This window comes from Hylobates moloch, unplaced genomic scaffold (genome assembly GCF_009828535.3).
Source record: "Hylobates moloch isolate HMO894 unplaced genomic scaffold, HMol_V3 SCAFFOLD_8, whole genome shotgun sequence".
Taxonomy (NCBI): domain Eukaryota; kingdom Metazoa; phylum Chordata; class Mammalia; order Primates; family Hylobatidae; genus Hylobates; species Hylobates moloch.
In genome coordinates, this window is record NW_026652283.1 from 41,037,543 (window position 1) to 41,055,615 (window position 18,073).

General features: G+C 41.7%; 1 protein-coding gene across 15 annotated transcripts in view; it reads left to right on the top strand.

Annotated features, from left to right (window-relative positions):
* LOC116472985 (microtubule-actin cross-linking factor 1, isoforms 1/2/3/4/5) overlaps positions 1-18,073 on the top strand; it is a 404,777-nt gene that overhangs the window by 153,640 nt on the left and 233,064 nt on the right. For all 15 annotated transcript variants that reach the window (XM_058441923.1, XM_058441919.1, XM_058441922.1 and 12 more), the window contains 2 exons: positions 10,421-10,510; positions 14,980-15,057. In XM_058441923.1, coding sequence (XP_058297906.1) covers positions 10,421-10,510; positions 14,980-15,057 — 168 coding nt within the window. The remainder of the gene's footprint in view (positions 1-10,420; positions 10,511-14,979; positions 15,058-18,073) is intronic.

Genomic DNA, 18,073 nt, shown 5'->3' on the forward strand with positions numbered 1-18,073 from the left:
CTGCTTATATACCAGAAGCATCAAAAAGAGAAATCTAGGTTTCTAAATGAGGTCTTATTTAAATTATCTATGCCATATCTCTGGGTGCTGGTAGCTGATAAAGTGTATCCCCCTAAAGAGAACATGAAAGTATGAGCTCCTTAGGAGGGAGAAAAATGCTTTTTCTGGTCAGTTCCTGTTGACTTCAGAGGTTAGTAGTTAGAAAGGAAAAGCCCAATATTTAATCTAGCAGATAGAGCAGTTCTTTCCATTTTTGTATATGCAGTCTAGAAGCCCCTGGCTTTCCTGGAATTTTAGATAAAATTTCCATATATACCAGCAAAAGTTTTCAAATTTTTAATAACGCTTACAACCCTTCCTTCCTTCCGTCTGTCCGTCTTTCTGTCTTTCTTTCTGTCTTTCTGTTTTAAGAGACAAGGTCTCCCTATATTCCCTAGGCTGGTTTCAAACTCCTGTGCTCAAGGAATCTTCCTGCTTTGGCCTTCCTGAGTGCTAGGATTACAGGCATGAGCCACCACACCTGGCCCACTTACACTTTCTCTATTTCTGTTTGAGACTCTCTAGTTGAATATGGGGTAGCTCTGATTCCAGGTATTCTGTCCTATACAGCCTCTGTTTTGGCCACATGAGTCAATTCACTGGCTCCCTAATCACTGGGTGGAACTTCATACTTTTTGCTTATTCATGTCTGTGGGAAATACCAGAATGAGACTGGCAGTGGAGTTTAAGAAATTGACAAAGTAGTGCTGGTTAGATGCTAAGGAAAGGAGCGTTGCCTTTGTTGCCTACGTATGACTATATGGTAGTGGTTTGTGGCTGTCTTTGCCTGGACCTGATTTTTTAGGGCTTAATTTCACTCTAAATGCTTCTCAGGTCTACATTTGGGTCTACATTTGGACTTGGGCTTTACTCTGGATTTTCTATTCCCTATGCTTAAGTGCCTGCCTATCAAAGTAAAGCTACCTTTTGTGGATTTTATTTTATTTTTTTGAGACGGAGTTTCGCTCTTGTTGCCTAGGCTGGCATGCAATGGTGCGATCTTGGCTCACCGCAACCTCTGCCATCCGGGTTCAAGCGATTCTCCTGCCTCAGCCTCCTGAGTAGCTGGGATTACAGGCATGTGCCACCATGCCTGGCTAATTTTGTATTTTTAGTAGAGAACGGGGTTTCTTCATGTTGGTCAGGCTGGTCTCGAACTCCTGACCTCAGGTGATCTGCCCATCTTGGCCTCCTAAAGTGCTGGGATTACAGGCGTGAGCCACTGTGCCCAGCCTGTGGATTTTAGAATCATCCACATCCTTAGAGAATCTGTTAATCCGGGTTGACTGGTACCACTGTTAGATTCCTCATAATTTAGGGAATTCTCAAAACAGAGATATGATAAAATTCTTATATGCAAAGAACCTCACACTTTGTTCCCCTCCCACCCCCGCTCTCAAACAGGGATTCCCAGCTGCTACTTTTATTCTCTGCATTTAAGCATAGTTCTTTCCAGAGTAAAGAAGTCTAGGACAACTATAATCTGGTTTTTTTTTTTTTTTTTTTTTTTTTTTTTTTTTTTTTTTTTTTTTTTTTTTTTTTTTTTTTTTTTTTTTTTTTTTTTTTAGTGTTGGGCTTTTCCTTGAAGACAAATTTGGCCAATGAATCAATATGGGTTTCTGTTTTTACAATTTGGAGATCTGCCATTCAGAAATCTATCTGAAATTACTAGGCTCACTTTCCCTTTCCCTGTATCTTTTAATAAGTGTAGGAGAGAGTAAATAACATACCATTCTCTTTAAAACTTTCTCCTCTGACCTATATATTGCTCTTCAACATAGTTTGAGTCCAGGAAATTGGGCTGCTTACGTTTCCTTTTAATTGTTTAGAGGAAAGATTTCTAGATCAAGTTTTCGGCAGGTGTCAATACTACGAGGCCAGGCACGGTGGCTCACGCCTGTAATGTCAGCACTTTGGGAGGCCAAGGTGGGTGAATCACTTGAGGTCAGGCGTTCGAGACCAGCCTTACCAACATGGTGAAACCCCGTCTCTACTAAAAATACAAAAATTAGCCAGGTGTGGTGATGAATGCCTGTAATACCAACTACTTGGGAGGCTGAGGCAGGAGAATCGCTTGAACCCGAGAGGCAGAGGTTGTAGTGAGCTGAGATCACACCACTGCATTCCAGCCTGGGTGACAGCGAGACTCCATCTCAGAAAAAAAAAAAAGAATACTACGTGACAATCCTTGGTCTTTTTTGTGTATGTATGGTGGGGAGGGGGGACTCTTATTATTTAAAATTGATAATCTGTCATTTTGACCCTCCAAGCATCGTAGAAGCCTTGTTAAGGGAGTCAGGAGACAATGATCTGGACCCAGCTCTGATACTTTCCAGCTAAATGATCTTATACAAGTTATTTAGCTTCTCTAGGCAATGGTTTTCTCATCTGTAAACTGAGGGTATTAGAGTTAAGTAATCTTTAAAGTCCCTTTGGGCTCAGATTAGGATTCCAAGCACTCAAGTGTAACTTATTCCCTTTGTTAAAGCCACTCAGAAATTGAGGGAAGCTGTTTATTTTTTCATAGCTTTAAGCTAATCTTTAAAAAATGGAGGCCGGGTGCAGTGCTCACGCCTGTAATTCCAGCACTTTGGGAGGCTGAGGTGGGTGGATCACTTGAGACCAGGAGTTCAAGACCAGCCTGGCCAACATGGCAAAACCTTGTCTCTATTAAAAATACAAAAAAATTAGCGGGGCGTAGCGGCGCATGCCTGTAGTCCCAGCTACTCGGGAGGCTCAGGCAGGAGAATCACTTGAATCCAGAAGGCGGATATTGTAATGAGCCAAGATAGCACCACTTGCACACCAGCCTGAGCAACAGAGTGAGACTCTGCCTCAAAAAAAAAGAAAAAAAAAAAAAAAAAGCAGACAGCAGAGCCCTCCTTGACTTATTAATGCTTGGGCATTGGGGAGGATTGGACTTGGTCTCTCAAAATCTAATTATTCACTAATTTTAAGAAATCACTTTATGGCTGGGTATGATGGATCAAGCCTGTAATCCCAGCACTTCAGGAGGCTGAGGCTGGTGGCTTGAGGCCAGGAGTTCGAGACTAGCTTGGGCAACATGGCAAAACCCCATCTCTACAAAGCATAGAAAAAACTAGCCAAGCTTGGTTGTATGCGCCTTGGGAGACTGAGGTGAGAGGATCACCTGAGCCCAGGAAGTCGAGGCTATAAGTGAGCTGTGATCACGCCACTGCACTCTAGCCTGGGCAATGGAAGTGAGACCCTATCTCCAAAAAAAAAAAAAACTTTATGGCCAGGCACAGTGGCCCACGCCTGTAATCCCAACACTTTGGGAGGCTGAGGTGAGATGATCTCTTGAGGCCAGGAGTTTGAGACCAGCCTGGGTAACATACTGAGACACCATCTTGCCCCCCACAACCCCTGTCTCTATGAACATTCATTTACAAGTTTTTGTCTGGACGTATGTTTTCAGTTCTCTTTAATTACATACCTAGGTGCAGAACTGCTGGGTCATATGGTAACTTGTGTTTAACCTGTTAGTAACCGTCACATTATTTTCGAAAGCAACTGCACCGTTTTACATCCCCACCAGCAGTGTATGAGGGTTCTAGATTCTCTGCTTTTTTTGCTTACACTTATTATCTGTCTTTTATAATATAGACATCCTAGAGAGCGCTGATCACTGCGGTTTTGATTTATATTTTCCTTATGGCTAATGATGTTGAGCATCTTTTCATGTGTTTATTAGCCATTTATATATCTCCTTTGGAGACATTTACTAATTTTGACAATGATTTTCTCAGAGAGTACAAACAGGCAAGGCCCTGAATAATTGCAGTTTTTTACTCATTTGTTGACAGAATAGTATAATTATTTGTTAGAAAGAAGCATCCGTATTGATGATTCCTGAACAGTCTTGCTTCAGTTGGCTGCTTCTAAAACTTTTTCTTTTTTTGAGACAGGATCTCACTCTGTTTTCCAGGCTGGAGTGCAGTGGTGTGATAATAGCTCCCTGCAGCTTCAGTCGGCTGGGCTCCAGCAACCCTCCCACCTCAGACTCCTGAGTAGCTGGGACTGTAGCCATGCACCACCACACCTGGCTGACTTTTAACATTTTTTATAGAGATGGAGTCTCACTCTGTTGCCCCAACTGGTCTCAAACTCCTGGGCTCAAGTAATCTTCCTGTTTTGGCCTCCCAAAGTGCTGCAATAACATGCTTGAGCCACCGCACCTGGCCTTCTAAATGTTGATGCTTAGTCCACTGGTCATTTTCCTAAGAGATTTGTGGAAAACTTCACAGGCAAACTAGTATGAGCAGAAGAGGTGAGGATTTTAGGATGAGATAGATCTGGATTTGATCAGCCTGGCAATTTAGTAGATGTGTGATTTTGGGGATGTTAATTGAGCCCTCCAAATCCCATCTCTGTGTCTGAAAAATTCCTGACACAGAAGCACCCAGTAAATGTTAGCTAGTTCTTTACCCTTCTTTAGGTAGAGCTGTGTCTAGTATGCTTTAGAAACAGACTGTTGTTTTCTTAGTTGCCAATTTTCCAGGCAAGGAAAAAAAAATCTCTTTGCATTCTCCTCTCCCATTACCTCTCTCTGTATCTCTTTGATAGTTTTAGTTATTTATTTTTTATTAAAAAAATTTTTTTGGGGGGACAGAGTCTCACTCTGTTGCTCAGACTGGAGTGCAGTGGCACAATCCTGGCTCACTGCAACCTCTCCCGCCTCGGTTCAAGCAGTTCTCCTTTCTCAGCCTCCTGAGTAGCTGGAATGTAAGGCATGCCCCACCACGCCCGGCTAATTTTTGTATTTTTATTTATTTATTTTTTGAGATGGAGTCGTGCACTGTCACCCAGGTTGGAGTGGAGTGTCGTGATCTCGGCTCACTGCAACCTCTGCCTCCCAGGTTCAAGTGATTTTCCTGCCTTAGCCTCCTAAGTAGCTGGGATTACAGGTGCCCACCACCACACCCAGCTAATTTTTTGTATTTTTAGTAGAGACGGGATTTCACTATGTTGGCCAGGCTGATCTCAAACTCCTGACCTCATGATCCACCTGCCTTGGCCTCCCAAAATGCTGGGATTACAGGCGTGAGCCACTGCACCCAGCCATTTTTTTTTTTTTTTGAAACGGAGTCTTGCTGTGTTGCCCAGGCTGAAGTGCAGTGGCGCCATCTTGGCTCACTGCCACCTCCACCTCCTGGGTTCAAGCAAATTCTCCTGCCTCATCCTCCCCAGTAGCTAGGATTATAGGCTCGTGCCACCATGCCCAGCTAATTTTTGTATTTTTAGTAGAGAAAAGGTTTTGCCATGTTCGCCAGGCTGGTCTCAAACTCTTGACCTCAGGCGATCCATCTGCCTCGGCTTCCCAAAGTGCTGGGATTACAGGCGTGAGCCACCACGCCTGGCCAATTTTTGTGTATTTAGTAGAGAGGGGGTTTTGCTGTGTTGGTCAGGGTGGTCTCCAACTCCTGATCTCAGGAGATCTGCCCGCCTCGACCTCCCAAAGTGATGGGATTACAGGCATGAGCCACCATGCCTGGCCAATAGTTTTATTTTTATAGTTATTTGGTTACTATAGTCAGACAAAGATTGAGAGGCATAATAAGCTAGTTCTCATCTAAATTTCTTATAATATGTACAAGTTTTGCTACCACAGGTATAACACATAACCAGAATTTTGAGAAGGAGATATTAGGGCCTTGGTGTGAAATTAACTTTACATTTCAAGTTGCCGCCTTTGTCTTTTCAATACTCTATGGTGTTTAATATCTATTGATAAGATGACCTCACTTGGTCCTCAAGACCAACTGCAATTTATTTTTATTATTATTATTTTTGAGATAGAGTCTTGCTCTGTCACCCAGGCTGGAATGCAGTGGTGCGATCTTGGCTCACTGCAACCCCCTCCTGCGCGATTCTCTTGCCTCAGCCTCCTGAGTAGTTGGGACTACAGGCATGTGCCACCATGCACAACTTTTTTGTATTTTTAGTGGAGACGGGGTTTTGTCCTGTTGGCCAGGCTTGTCTCAAACTCCCAACCTCAGGTGCTCTGCCAGCGTCGGCCTCCCAAATTGCTGGTATTACAGGTGTGAGCCACTGTGCCTGGCAACCACAATTTATTTAAATATTTATTCAGGCTGGGAGTGGTAGCTCACACCTGTAATCCCAACACTTTGGGAGGCTGAAGTGGGAGGATTGTTTGTACCCAGGAGTTTGAGACCAGCCTGGGCAACATGGCAAGACTGTGTCTTAATCAATCAATCAAGCAATATTTATTCATTTATTTATTCATTCATTCATTCATTCAATGTCCTGATTTTTATTCCCTATGTTCAGATCTTATCTATCAAAAATAAATCCCTCACTTAGTTCTCTTCTTAATCCTTAATGTCAAGTATGTAGTATTTTCTGACTTTTTAAAAAACCTACCATTAATTTATAATCTGATTTTCACTCTACCACTCTCTTCAGAAATAGTCTCACAAAAGCACTCTTACTTATTTGTAGGAAAGTTAAAAAACTTTCCTAGTCTTTATCCTCCTTGACTTCTGCTGTAGTATTTGATACCGGTGATCATTCCTATCTTGATTACACTTTATTGTATTTTTGCTTACCTCTTTCACTGTTACTGTTTTATTTTGTCTTTTTCTTCTGTCCTTTGTTGATTGCTTTTCCATCTCCTGCCTTCTAATTTTGGCTGCTCCCTAAGGCTCAGTCCTTAGCACTCTGCTCTTCTATCTTACTCCTAATCCAGAAAGCCCGTTTCCCATGTCTTTAGCTAGCACCTCTCTGCATGTGACTTCTAAACTTAAGTTCTCAGCTGACCCAAACTGAATTCTGGTATTTCCAGCTGCTTCAAGAACATTTCCATTTGTAACTCCTTTGCTGCCATTTTAAATTCAACATATTTAAAATTGAATTTATCAAATCCACTGCCCTTTTAACAAACCTCATGACCTGCCTATTTCTGTTAATGGTGCACTACTGTTGCTCCACACTGCAAACTTGAAACCTTGCATCTATTTGAGGGAGGGGTTTTTGTTTCTGTTTTTGAGACAGTTTTACTCCTGTTGCCAGGCTGGAGTACAATGGTGTGATCTTGGCTCACTGCAACCTCTGCCTCCCGGGTTCAAGCGATTCTCCTGCCTCGGCCTTCTGAGTAGCTGGGATTACAGGCGCCCACGACCACACGTGGCTAATTTTTCGTATTTTTAGTAGAGATAGGGTTTCACCATATTGGCCAGACTGGTCTCGAACTCCTGACCTCAGGTGATCCACCCGCCTCGGCCTCCCAAAGTGCTGAGATTACAGGTGTGAGAGGGAGGGGTTTTGAAATCTTGGAGCCCCTGGTGTGCTGGAGCCAGCTTATGGACTCATGAGAGCCAAGTGTTAAATTTTCATCAATTTTGTGAGCTGGTTGCTAAACATAGCTTTTTTTTTTTTTTTTTTTTTTTGAGATTGAGTCTTGCTCTGTTGCCCAAGCTGGAGTGCAATGGTGTGATCTTGGCTCGCTGCAACCTCTGTCTTTGAGGTTCAAGGGATTCTCCTGTCTCAGCCTTTCGAGTAGTTGGGATTACAGGTGCATACCACCCTTGCCGGCTAATTTTTGTATTTTTAGTAGAGGCGGGGTTTCACCATATTGGCCAGGCTGGTTTCAAACTCCTGACCTCAGGTGATCTGCCCGCCTCAGCCTCCCAAAGTACTGGAATTACAGGTGTGAGCCACTGCTCCCAGCCACAGCTATTATTAAAAATTAAATTATGTAAACATACAATTAAATAAATTATATTTAAAATAAATGTAATACATCCTCAAAGCTATTCATTTCATAATTATTTTGCTGCATGTTGGTATTGTCTGTACTCTTGAGGTTATGTCTGTTGTGTCTCTGTGATGGAAATACTGTACATAATGGTGTGCTACTATATATTTCTTCCCAACATTGCATTTAGTGATATTATATTAGTAGCTTGAAATTGGTTGTATTGGGAACATTTACATCATGGAAATCAGCAAGTTTGAGTTAGATGTCTTGTTTTGTTTATTGTTTAGACTTAAGAAAGTGATGGAGAAAATGTTAATATTGCAGATTAAACTTAAAAGTGTGGGCCGGGTGTGGTGGCTCACACTTGTAATCCCAGCACTTTGGGAGGCTGAGGCGGTGGATCACGAGGTCAGGAGATTGAGGCCAACATGGTGAAACCCCATCTCTACTAAAAATACAAAAATTAGCCGGGTGTGGTGGTGCGCACCTGTAATCCCAGCTACTCGGGAGGCTGAGGCAGGAGAATCACTTGAACTCGGGAGGCAGAGGTTGCAGTGAGCCGAGATTGTGCCACTGCACTCCAGCCTAGTGATAGAGCAAGACTCTGTCTCAAAATATATATATATTCTTTCAATTTTTAAAGCTATTTTCCAGTTCATCATGAACCATCTTCCCCAGTTGTATAACGTACCTGTCACCTTCTTATTTCTTTACACACATACATACAAACACACATACCTTGCATATGTCCATCTCTATGCCAAGTCTTATGTGGTTTTTCCATCTTCTTTCTACTAAAACATTTGCTAATCCTCCAAGTCCCGTTTCTTCGAGGAAGTCTTTGCATATGTTTCCATTCTTTATCTTGTCCAGTTTCCATTCTTATCCTACTTTGTTTTTTTTTGTTGTTGTTGTTGTTGTTTTTTCAGACAGGTTTAAAAAAGAAACCCCTCATTACAAAAGGGTCTTGGTTTGTCACTCAGGCTGGAGTGCATTCGTGCAATGATACCTTACTGCAGCCTTGAGCCTTGAACTCCTGGGCTCAAGCAGTCCTCCTGTCTCAGCCTCCCAAAGCACTGGTATTACAGGTGTGAGCCACTGCACCTGGCCTTCCCCTCTCCTTTCAGAGCTACTTTGAATATTATAATTGGAAAGGACTTTAGTTTTCCACTCAATTGTAAAAATTCCCAAATCCCCAGCCTCTACACAAAAAATTATAGTAACTAAAATTCTACTACTTCTGAAAGTAGCCCTTTCTAACGTTGTCTGGAAAATTAATATATTAAAAATCAATCTTCCTTATAATTTTCACAAGTCTTCCCATTCTGTGTTGTAAACATCACCTTTTTTTTTGAGACAGGGTCTTGTTCTGTCGCCTATGCTGGAGTATAGTGGTGTTATCGTAGCTCACTGCAGCCTTGATTTCCTGGGCTCAAGTGATCGTCCCACCTCAGCCTCCTGAGTAGCTGGGACCATAAGCATATACCACCATGCCTGGCTTTTTTTTTTTTTTTTTTTTTTTTTTTTTTTTTTTTTAAGAGAAGGGGTCTCTCCATGTTGCCCAGGCTGATCTTGAACTCCTAGGCTCATCTCAAACTCCTAGGGTCAAGGGATCCTCCTGCCTTGGCCTCCTAAAGTACTGGGATTGCAGGCACAAGCCACTGCACCTGGCAATGAGTATCACTTAATGAAGTTGTCACTAGACTGGGACTGAATCAGAAATCCAATTGCCACTTAACTTATAGCTAAGTGACCATAACATCTCAGAACCTCGGCTTCCTTGATTTCTTTGATGGAATGGTGGTAATAAGTAAACTTCACAAGGTAGTTGTTTGGATTAAATAAATAGAATGAGATGATGGCTGATTATAAAGCATAGTAGTTAATGGCAAAGACTAAAATCAGATGAAACTGAGGCCAGTTTTTCCACCTGGTGACCTTGGGCAACTTACTTAACCTCTTTGTGCCTTATTTCCTCATGTGTAAAATAGAAATAATAATATTACTTACCTTAGAGATGTGAGAGATAGATAACATATTAAACATTCAGTACCATGTTTGATATTAACCACACTTTCTGCCAAAGTGAGATCTGTTTTTCCATAGTTCCAATTTTAAAGTTAATTTGAATTTCCCACAAAGAAAATTATTCTGAAATTCGCTGTTAGAAATATTTGGTGTAAGAGAATGGTTAAATTGGAAGTACACCCCAGGAAACATTGGGTACTTAGCATTTAGTTTCCTTTGCAGCACTCTAGAAGGCTTTTCTGACTCTGGCTGGACTCATCTACCCATTATTCGCCATGCTATTACATTTTGGCTCATAATAACTCCTGAGGTGTCTCAGGATAATTAAGACTCCCCATCTTCTTGTCCAAACTTTCTAGGACGTTGTTGTATGTTGGTTAGAGTGTGTAATAGATCTGGCATCAATTTAAAAAACACACACGTTCCTGGTAAAGTATTATCATTTCACATGTATTTTACTCCAATCTGAAACTTCCTGAATTTTATTATTTAATTGTTGCTTCCACTTTTAAATTCTTTAATTTGTGTTTACCTAGAACCAGAGATTTTTATGTGGATAGTATAATAATTCAATATCAAATAAAAATCTGTCTGTTTCACTCTCATTCACAGGTCCGCAAGCACATCAATGATCTTTATGAAGATCTGCGGGATGGCCATAACCTGATCTCTCTGTTGGAGGTCCTCTCAGGCATCAAACTGGTGAGCTTCTCCTAATGAATGACCTCACAATTGTGGCCCTACGATGACATATTGGTCCATCTCGTTGAGTGCAAGGGCAGCAGCCATCACTGCTTCATCTATTAGAGGGAAGGAAGAAGTAGAAGGAAATGTTGTTGGACTTTATTTCTAACTCAGACTTAGAATTTACAAATTATATAATTTAAATTGATGTATTATATGTTCTCATTTCTTGATGAAATGAGGAATTAGTTATATTCCTTTTATATCTGCATGTTTTTGCATTACTTTTTCTTTATTTTCTAGATACTAATATTTCAGAACAGTAGACTCATGTTTAAAGGTTGAATTAGGTGTATTTTTCTTCCTAGAGCTCTAGTCTATATAGACGCCTCTCATTTTCCAATCTATTATGAATTTTTAAAATTTTATGTATTCAGCTAAAGACCTGAAGTTTACATTTAAAAGCCCAGGTGTTTGAAGTTATTTTTTTCCAAATCATCTCACTTTCTCCCTTCTGTGATTCATTGAGTCTTACAGATTTGGAGAGCTGCCAAAGTTGTTGCCTGAGCATAGCCTTGGATATAGAACATCTGGGTTCCTTGAATAATTAATATGCCTGCTTCTTCCCAAAATGTTTTAACATTGATTATGGGAAACACCTACATATCTGAGGGCAAATCCTGTCTGAGCTTCTTGCCTTGCCAAATGATAGTTCTTCTACTTGCTTTGAGGGATGGAAATCACCCACTTGTAGGCCTACTGTTTTCTATATTTGAGCCTAATGGGAGCAGGTGATTCCATATGGTTCATATTCTTTCTCTCATGCCATAGACAACATAATTTTCATTTAGAAAAGTCCAGGGTTGAATACTGGAAATATCTGTGGAGAAATAGAGAACCAAAGAGATGTATAGCTCAAGTAGTCTGTGAAGACCAGCCCACTCACTGCCTTTCTTAGTCATTGTTTGTTGTGTTTAAGTAACAGAATTTGGCACATTTGATTTTACTGCTTAAGTGATATTCAGCTCTTTCTAGGATTGGGGCTTGGCTTCCCCTGGGCCCTTTGTTTTGGTTTCGTATCTTTTTTTTACCTTGCAGTAGAATTAATTATATATTTTTTAATGGCCTAAAATTGACAGAAGCTTTTATTAGCATAGCCGGCACATTTAATTTCTAGTTCTTGCTCTCTGGCTTGTGTTTATAAATCTAATAAGTAATCAGAATTTTACTTCCATTGTGCTGGACTTTATTCTTCACCACTCACAAAGTTACATTTTGGGCAATGTGTCTGGTACATTTAATGAATTTGTAATGATTTTATATTGAAAAGTGATCTTTTTTGGTTGTATTGCTTACGTAATAAGTTGAAACTATGTCAATCTAATTTCTTTTCCTAACCTTTGAAAACCTTTAGGTGTTTGTGGAGATACTGATAGGATATCATCTCTTCACCACAAACCATCCAGATATCTCTTTGACAGTTATTCTCACCATGTTTTTTCCCCATGGTTGACTTAGAAAAGCAGAGAGGGTAGGAGGCTAAGGAGAATTGAAGATGTGTTTCATCATAAGAAGTGTTCAATGTAACCATCTGCTCCGGTTTTGATTTAGTTTTGTATCTTTTTCGGAGGTGGGAGGGTATTTTCATATTTGTTTTTCCTTTTTTTTAAGTGTTGCATTCATTTCCTTTCCATCTTTTTGTTGTGAATTTCTTGTTCCTCTGTTGTGTCTTTGCCTTGGTTGGTGGCCAAAGGAGCCAGCAGGGCTGAAGACCCTCCGTCTGGTGAGCATGCCCTCCTGGCGCCATACAAACAACGAGGAGCAGGCGGAGGAAGATGATGATGATGTAGTAGGTCCTCCTGGGGATGCCAGCATCCCAGCTGGCACTGCAGGGCCATCAGAGAGTCTGAGGTTCTCCAGGTCTCCAAGTAGTTCAGTTACCATTTGCCACCTTCTCATTTCACCTGGGAATTTGGGTCCCAAAGAAAGTAGTTAAAACTAATTGTGCCTTTTGTCACTGTTAGATGCTCGTGGACTGGGAATTGTTTTTCTTTTTTTTTTGAGACGGAGTCTTGCTCTGTCGCCCAGGCTGGAGTGCAGTGGCGCAGTCTCGGCTCACTGCAAGCTCCGCCTCCCGGGTTCACGCCATTCTCCTGCCTCAGCCTCTCCGAGTAGCTGGGACTACAGGCGCCCGCCACTACGCCCGGCTAATTTTTTTGTATTTTTAGTAGAGACGGGGTTTCACCGTGGTCTCGATCTCCTGACCTCGTGATCCGCCCGCCTCGGCCTCCCAAAGTGCTGGGATTACAAGCGTGAGCCACCGCGCCCGGCTGGGAATTGTTTTTCTTAGCTGAGAAGGGTTGGCACAAAAAGGATAATGGTTTTTGGAGGTGTCAAGTTCCCTTCTGACCTGGAGACCCATAGCTTTCTGGTGGCCTTGCTGTGTTTTCTGAGTCCAGATTGCAGAATTGTGGAAAATTTAGTTGACAGCATGACAATTAATTGCTCACAGCTCCACAGTCTAGACTAACTGGTACTCTCCACCTCTCTGGCCTCTAGGTTCTCATCGTACACCCCGTCGTTTGTTTTCAAAACAGCCTGTTTGCAAACTCACTGCATGGAGATACTCTGGCTTTGCTCAATAATATCTAGTTGCTATAGAGGACAGAGATTTAACTTGCATGTTCTTAGGGTATTTATTTTTGGTGAGGGGTACATATGAGTAAAGATTAGAGTATGAGAGGAGTATATTCTGCCTGCAGGCCCTAAATTATAGTCCAAAATCTTTTTCCAGAAACAAGGATTAGGCAATATCCTCATTCTCTGTCCTCTTAAAATCATTTTTAAAATATCATTTATCTCCCTTCTCATTGCCTTAGAATCTTCCATTTTATAGGTACTATCATCTTCTAAGCCATATTCACAATTAATTTCGCTGAAATGACTGAGAAAAGGTTCTTGCTAAAAAGATTTTTCCTAAACCTTTGACTGAAGAAGTTATCCTGTGCCCAGAGAGGCCTTGACATCTCTGTGTACAGATTCTCCTATTTGAGAAGTGTTGCTTAGAAGTGTTGGCGAGTGCCCAGAAGATGCTTCCATCCTTATCTCTCCATGTGTTAGGGTACTTTTTGCCCATTTTAATTTGGAGCAATGTTCTCTGTGCAGACACCCGCAACAGAGCTACCTTATATTTTATCAGCCTTTAATTAGTACCAGTTTGACACTTACAAAAGAAGTGGGTATAATCTAGTGAGAGTGATATTTCTCTCCAAATTTTAGTAAAATAAAAGCAACATTAGAAAGTAAGCAGAAGAAAATGTTCTAGGGGTAGATACCCCTTTCTGTGATACTCAGTAGGCAAAGAGACTGCATTCACTTTCCAACTCGTAATAGTTGAGCCTTGGACAGGGTACCAGAGGCACTGGATAGAGATGGGCTTCTCTCCAGTGGGTTATATGACATCTGGGATTGAGTGACTGGCATAACTTTCTCAGGAGTAATTATGTTGACAGCCCTACACTATCAAAGTTTTGTTTGCTCTGGGTATTTCATGTTGGGGTAAAGGGTGCCCTTCCTTCAGTGGCAGCTATGTTCCTGGGAAACTAGTTGCTTCCTAATTTTTGCCTCCCATTTTGGATTTTTTCACTTGTTTCTTGAGCGTATGTAACTTCTCATTTCCTATGGTTAAAAATCAGCTATCTGTATTTTTTTTTTTTTTTTGAGGTAGAGTCTCACTCCATCTCCCAGGCTGGTGTACAGTGGCATGATCTTGGCTCACTGCAACTTCTACCTCCTAGGTTTAAGCAATTCTCGTGCTTCAGCCTCCCAAATAGCTGTGATTACAGGCATGTGCCACCACGCCCGGCTAATTTTTGAGGAGCCAATGAAGAGACGGGGTTTCACCATGTTGGCCAGGCTTGTCTCGAACTCCTGGGCTCAAGCAATCCTCCTGTCTCGGCCTCCCAAAGTGTCGGGATTATAGACGTGAGCCACTGCACTTGGCCAAAAATTGGCTATCTTGAGCTCCTTTTGCCATGTTTGTAATAAAGTCGGCTCCATCTGTTACTGTGCAATATGTAATTAGGACTTTCCACCCTTTCTCTACGATAGCATTTAACTGTGATTTTAGGAGTCATAGAGCCAAAGTCTGTTCCCATTAACCTCACATCCAGAATCAAGTTCTGCCACATGTGACTGCAGATGAACCTGAACAGAAGCTGTGGCATTGATTCAGCATTAGTGGTCAAACAGTATTCTGTGTTTGCGAGATGCTTAGTGGTACACAAGGCATTTTGGGGACCTCAGAGATCCTGGTCGAAACACGTACAGGCCTGGTTTTAGGGGGTGATTTGTGTAATGCTCCCACGCCTGGCTTCTACTGTAAGGAATTCTTGTGTGGTCCTTTAGTCCTGGAAATAAAAGAGAAAGGGTCTGTATGGTTAAATTGTGTAGCCAGAATTAACATCCCTTTTTTTGTTTGTTTGCAGCCCCGGGAGAAGGGCAGGATGCGTTTTCATAGGCTGCAGAATGTGCAGATTGCCCTGGACTTCCTAAAGCAGCGACAGGTAAGACCATCACATGCCTTCCCCATTCTTCCAGGCTGTGTTGGCATTGGGGCCCTATTCAGAGATGTTTTTAGTGCCCCTAGTAAGCTCTCAGTAAATGCTAAATCTGATTGACCCAGTTCTGAGTCTTAACTTGCTAGTGAGCAATTGTATTCTGGTTAGAGAAATCATTCAGTACTCCTTACACAGAACTTGTGACCTCCTTGAAAGGAAGAATGTTCACGGAGGAGAACATGATGATAAAGATGGAATTTTGTGGATGCACCTTAGGTGGGGGTCAAAATGAAGATGAAAAATAAACTAGAAAAGAGGTGGAAAAGAGGTGTAGCATCCAGGAAGAGAGAGGACCAAATTGCCATATCACAGTGAAAATGAGATAAGGGGGTGGTGTGGATTGTTGAATGCCACATCAGATCTGAGAAAAAGGTCTAAGTTGTTAAGCACTGATAACTTAAGTGAGCAGTTTAATACAGGAGAAAGATATTTAGAGTATACTAGACCTAGATATAGGAAGAGATAAAGAAGCTTTTCCTTCCCTAGATGAGGAAGACAACAACCCATTTTTAGACATAGGAAGAGGAGCCAGTGAAGAGAGTAAGATTGAAAATGAGCATGAGGAGGAGTATTAGTAATCATAGAACGTTTCACCGAGAGGATACCTTAACGTTATACTAGTCCAGTTTCTTATTATAGATAAAGAAACTGAAACCTGGACAGGTAAATGACCTGCCTCAAATCACAAGTCAGAGTAAAGCTGGGACTTTAACTCAGGCCTTCTGACATGCAGTTTAGTGCACCTTCCACTATCCATGCTGCTTTCTACACAGCACCCTTCCTCCTTTGCTTCCTAACTGAAGGAGCCAAATCCAGGGATTGATGGATGAGAAGCAGAGCACAAGTGGTGTGGCCATCTTTGAAAAAGAAAAGAAAAATACCCCTTCTGAGAGACAAGGAGAATGACAGAGGGAGGGGTGAAGATACAGAGATGGTTTGTGGTAGAAAGAAGATGGATGAGGGAGTCAAAGAGTTCATCTGCTTAGAGTGAGCTGTATGGAAAATATTTGGGGTATCTAGGGTTGCCAAGCAACAACAGGGTCAACGTGACATTAAATGGTATGCATATTTTTGGAGTCAGTTCATTTTTGACACTCTTATCAGTAATTCTCATTAACTTAGAAAATTCTCTGTTTGCTCTCGTAACAATTTACTTCTGATATAACATTTCTTATTTCCTTGTTATTTCTCTGTTTGCTCCAATGCATTGTAGGCTCTGTGAGGATGGGGAATAAGATTTTAACATTTTACCTTCATCTCTCATAATGAATGGTCCTCAATTGGCACTTAATAAATATTTGCTGAAATAAATTGATAAATAAAAAGTGGTAGAAGTGGAGGTTGCTGAAGTGTTTAGGGTACTGGGAGAAAGCAGCATTGAAATGCCTGTGTGTGGAGCTAGAGGAAACTGGGTGGGGTCCTTACTGGCAGGGTTTATGAGAAGAATTGATTAGCTAGAAGTCTAAATCAGGACAAAAAGTGGCTTTGGTTACTATGATAGAATGAAAACGTGGACAGGTAAGAACAGTGGATTCAAAGAAAGGCAGGGAGATTACTAGAGCCGTTCTTGTTAATGGTAAAGTCCAAGATGTAGCTGTGCAGATGGCCAAGGTGGGGAAAAATGAAAGTCATCAGAATTCAAAAGGCAGGCAATTTGTGCAGATAGGGTAATATTTGGGATATCAATATAAATGCTGAATTTCCAGGAAAGGTGATGATGAGGCAGGAAAAGAGAATAGGAGCTAGGTAGTGAGGTCATTGAGAAAAAGGTTAGCAGAGATTGGAAGGTGGTTTGGCCAAGGGAGGTAGACTTCACAACGAAAGGGGAAAGCTGATAGAGGTAGGACTGAGGAATGTGGACTTGGCTGGTACTGGTAACTCACCAACTGTCGACTGTTAGTGATTAGAAAAACTGAATTCTCGAGAAGGGGACAGGTTTTCCCACTTCCACCCCACTCCCACCGTATAGAAGAGGAAACCAAGATACAGAAAAGGAAAGAACTTGCCCAGATGAATGTCATTGTAAGGGAGAAATGAGGCTTCCATTTGAGAAGGTCACTAGGGTCCTCTTGAGACACACAAGTTTCAGTTCAATAGAAGAGATAAAGGGAGGACACCTGAAGGACACTGTGTCGCAGGACTCTGAGGGTATGATTGAGGAGGCTAACAGAGGTGAAGTAGAAGTAGGGTGGTTTGCCCAGGACACTCCCAGTTTTAAAGTTCCACATCCCAGGAAATTCCTCCATTCCCAGCACACTGGGGCAGTAAGTCAGCCTGGGGCGAGGGTGTGTCAGGGTACATTGAGTTGCTGGGATGAGATTTTAGGAGTAAAGCAGGTGCTGCGGGAGGCATGGCAGGTATGGATATCTGTGACAAAGATGGCATAATGGAGCTGAGAGCAGGCCAAAGACTGGTGAGGGAAGAGAGGTATCTCTCTTTTCTGTCTTTCTCTCTCAGAACCTTAAAAAAAAAAAAAAAAAAGAGGCAAAGAAGAAAGAGAAATCTTGGCCCTGATGGCAATAAAAAAGTGACCCACAATACCTTGTGCTTGTGAGGTTGCTTTTCTGGTGAGAATGCAAAATGGCGTAGCTACTCTGATGACTTCTTATAAAGCTAATCATATATCATATAACCCAGCAATCCCACTCCTAGGAATATACCGTAAAGAAATTACTGTGCTCACACAAAAACCTGCACATGAATATTCATAATTGCCAAAAACTAGAAATAATTCACATATCCGTCAATGGATGAATGGGTGAACAAAGAGCAGCATATCTCTATAATGGAATAACTACCCAGCGATCAAAAGGAGCAAACTGTTGATTCATGCAATGACTTGGATAGGGATCTCAAGGGCATTATGCTGAGTGAAATAAAAAGTTTCTTTTTTTTTTTGAGACGGAGTCTCGCTCTGTCACCCAGGCTGGAATGCAGTGGCACGATCTCTGCTCACTGCAAG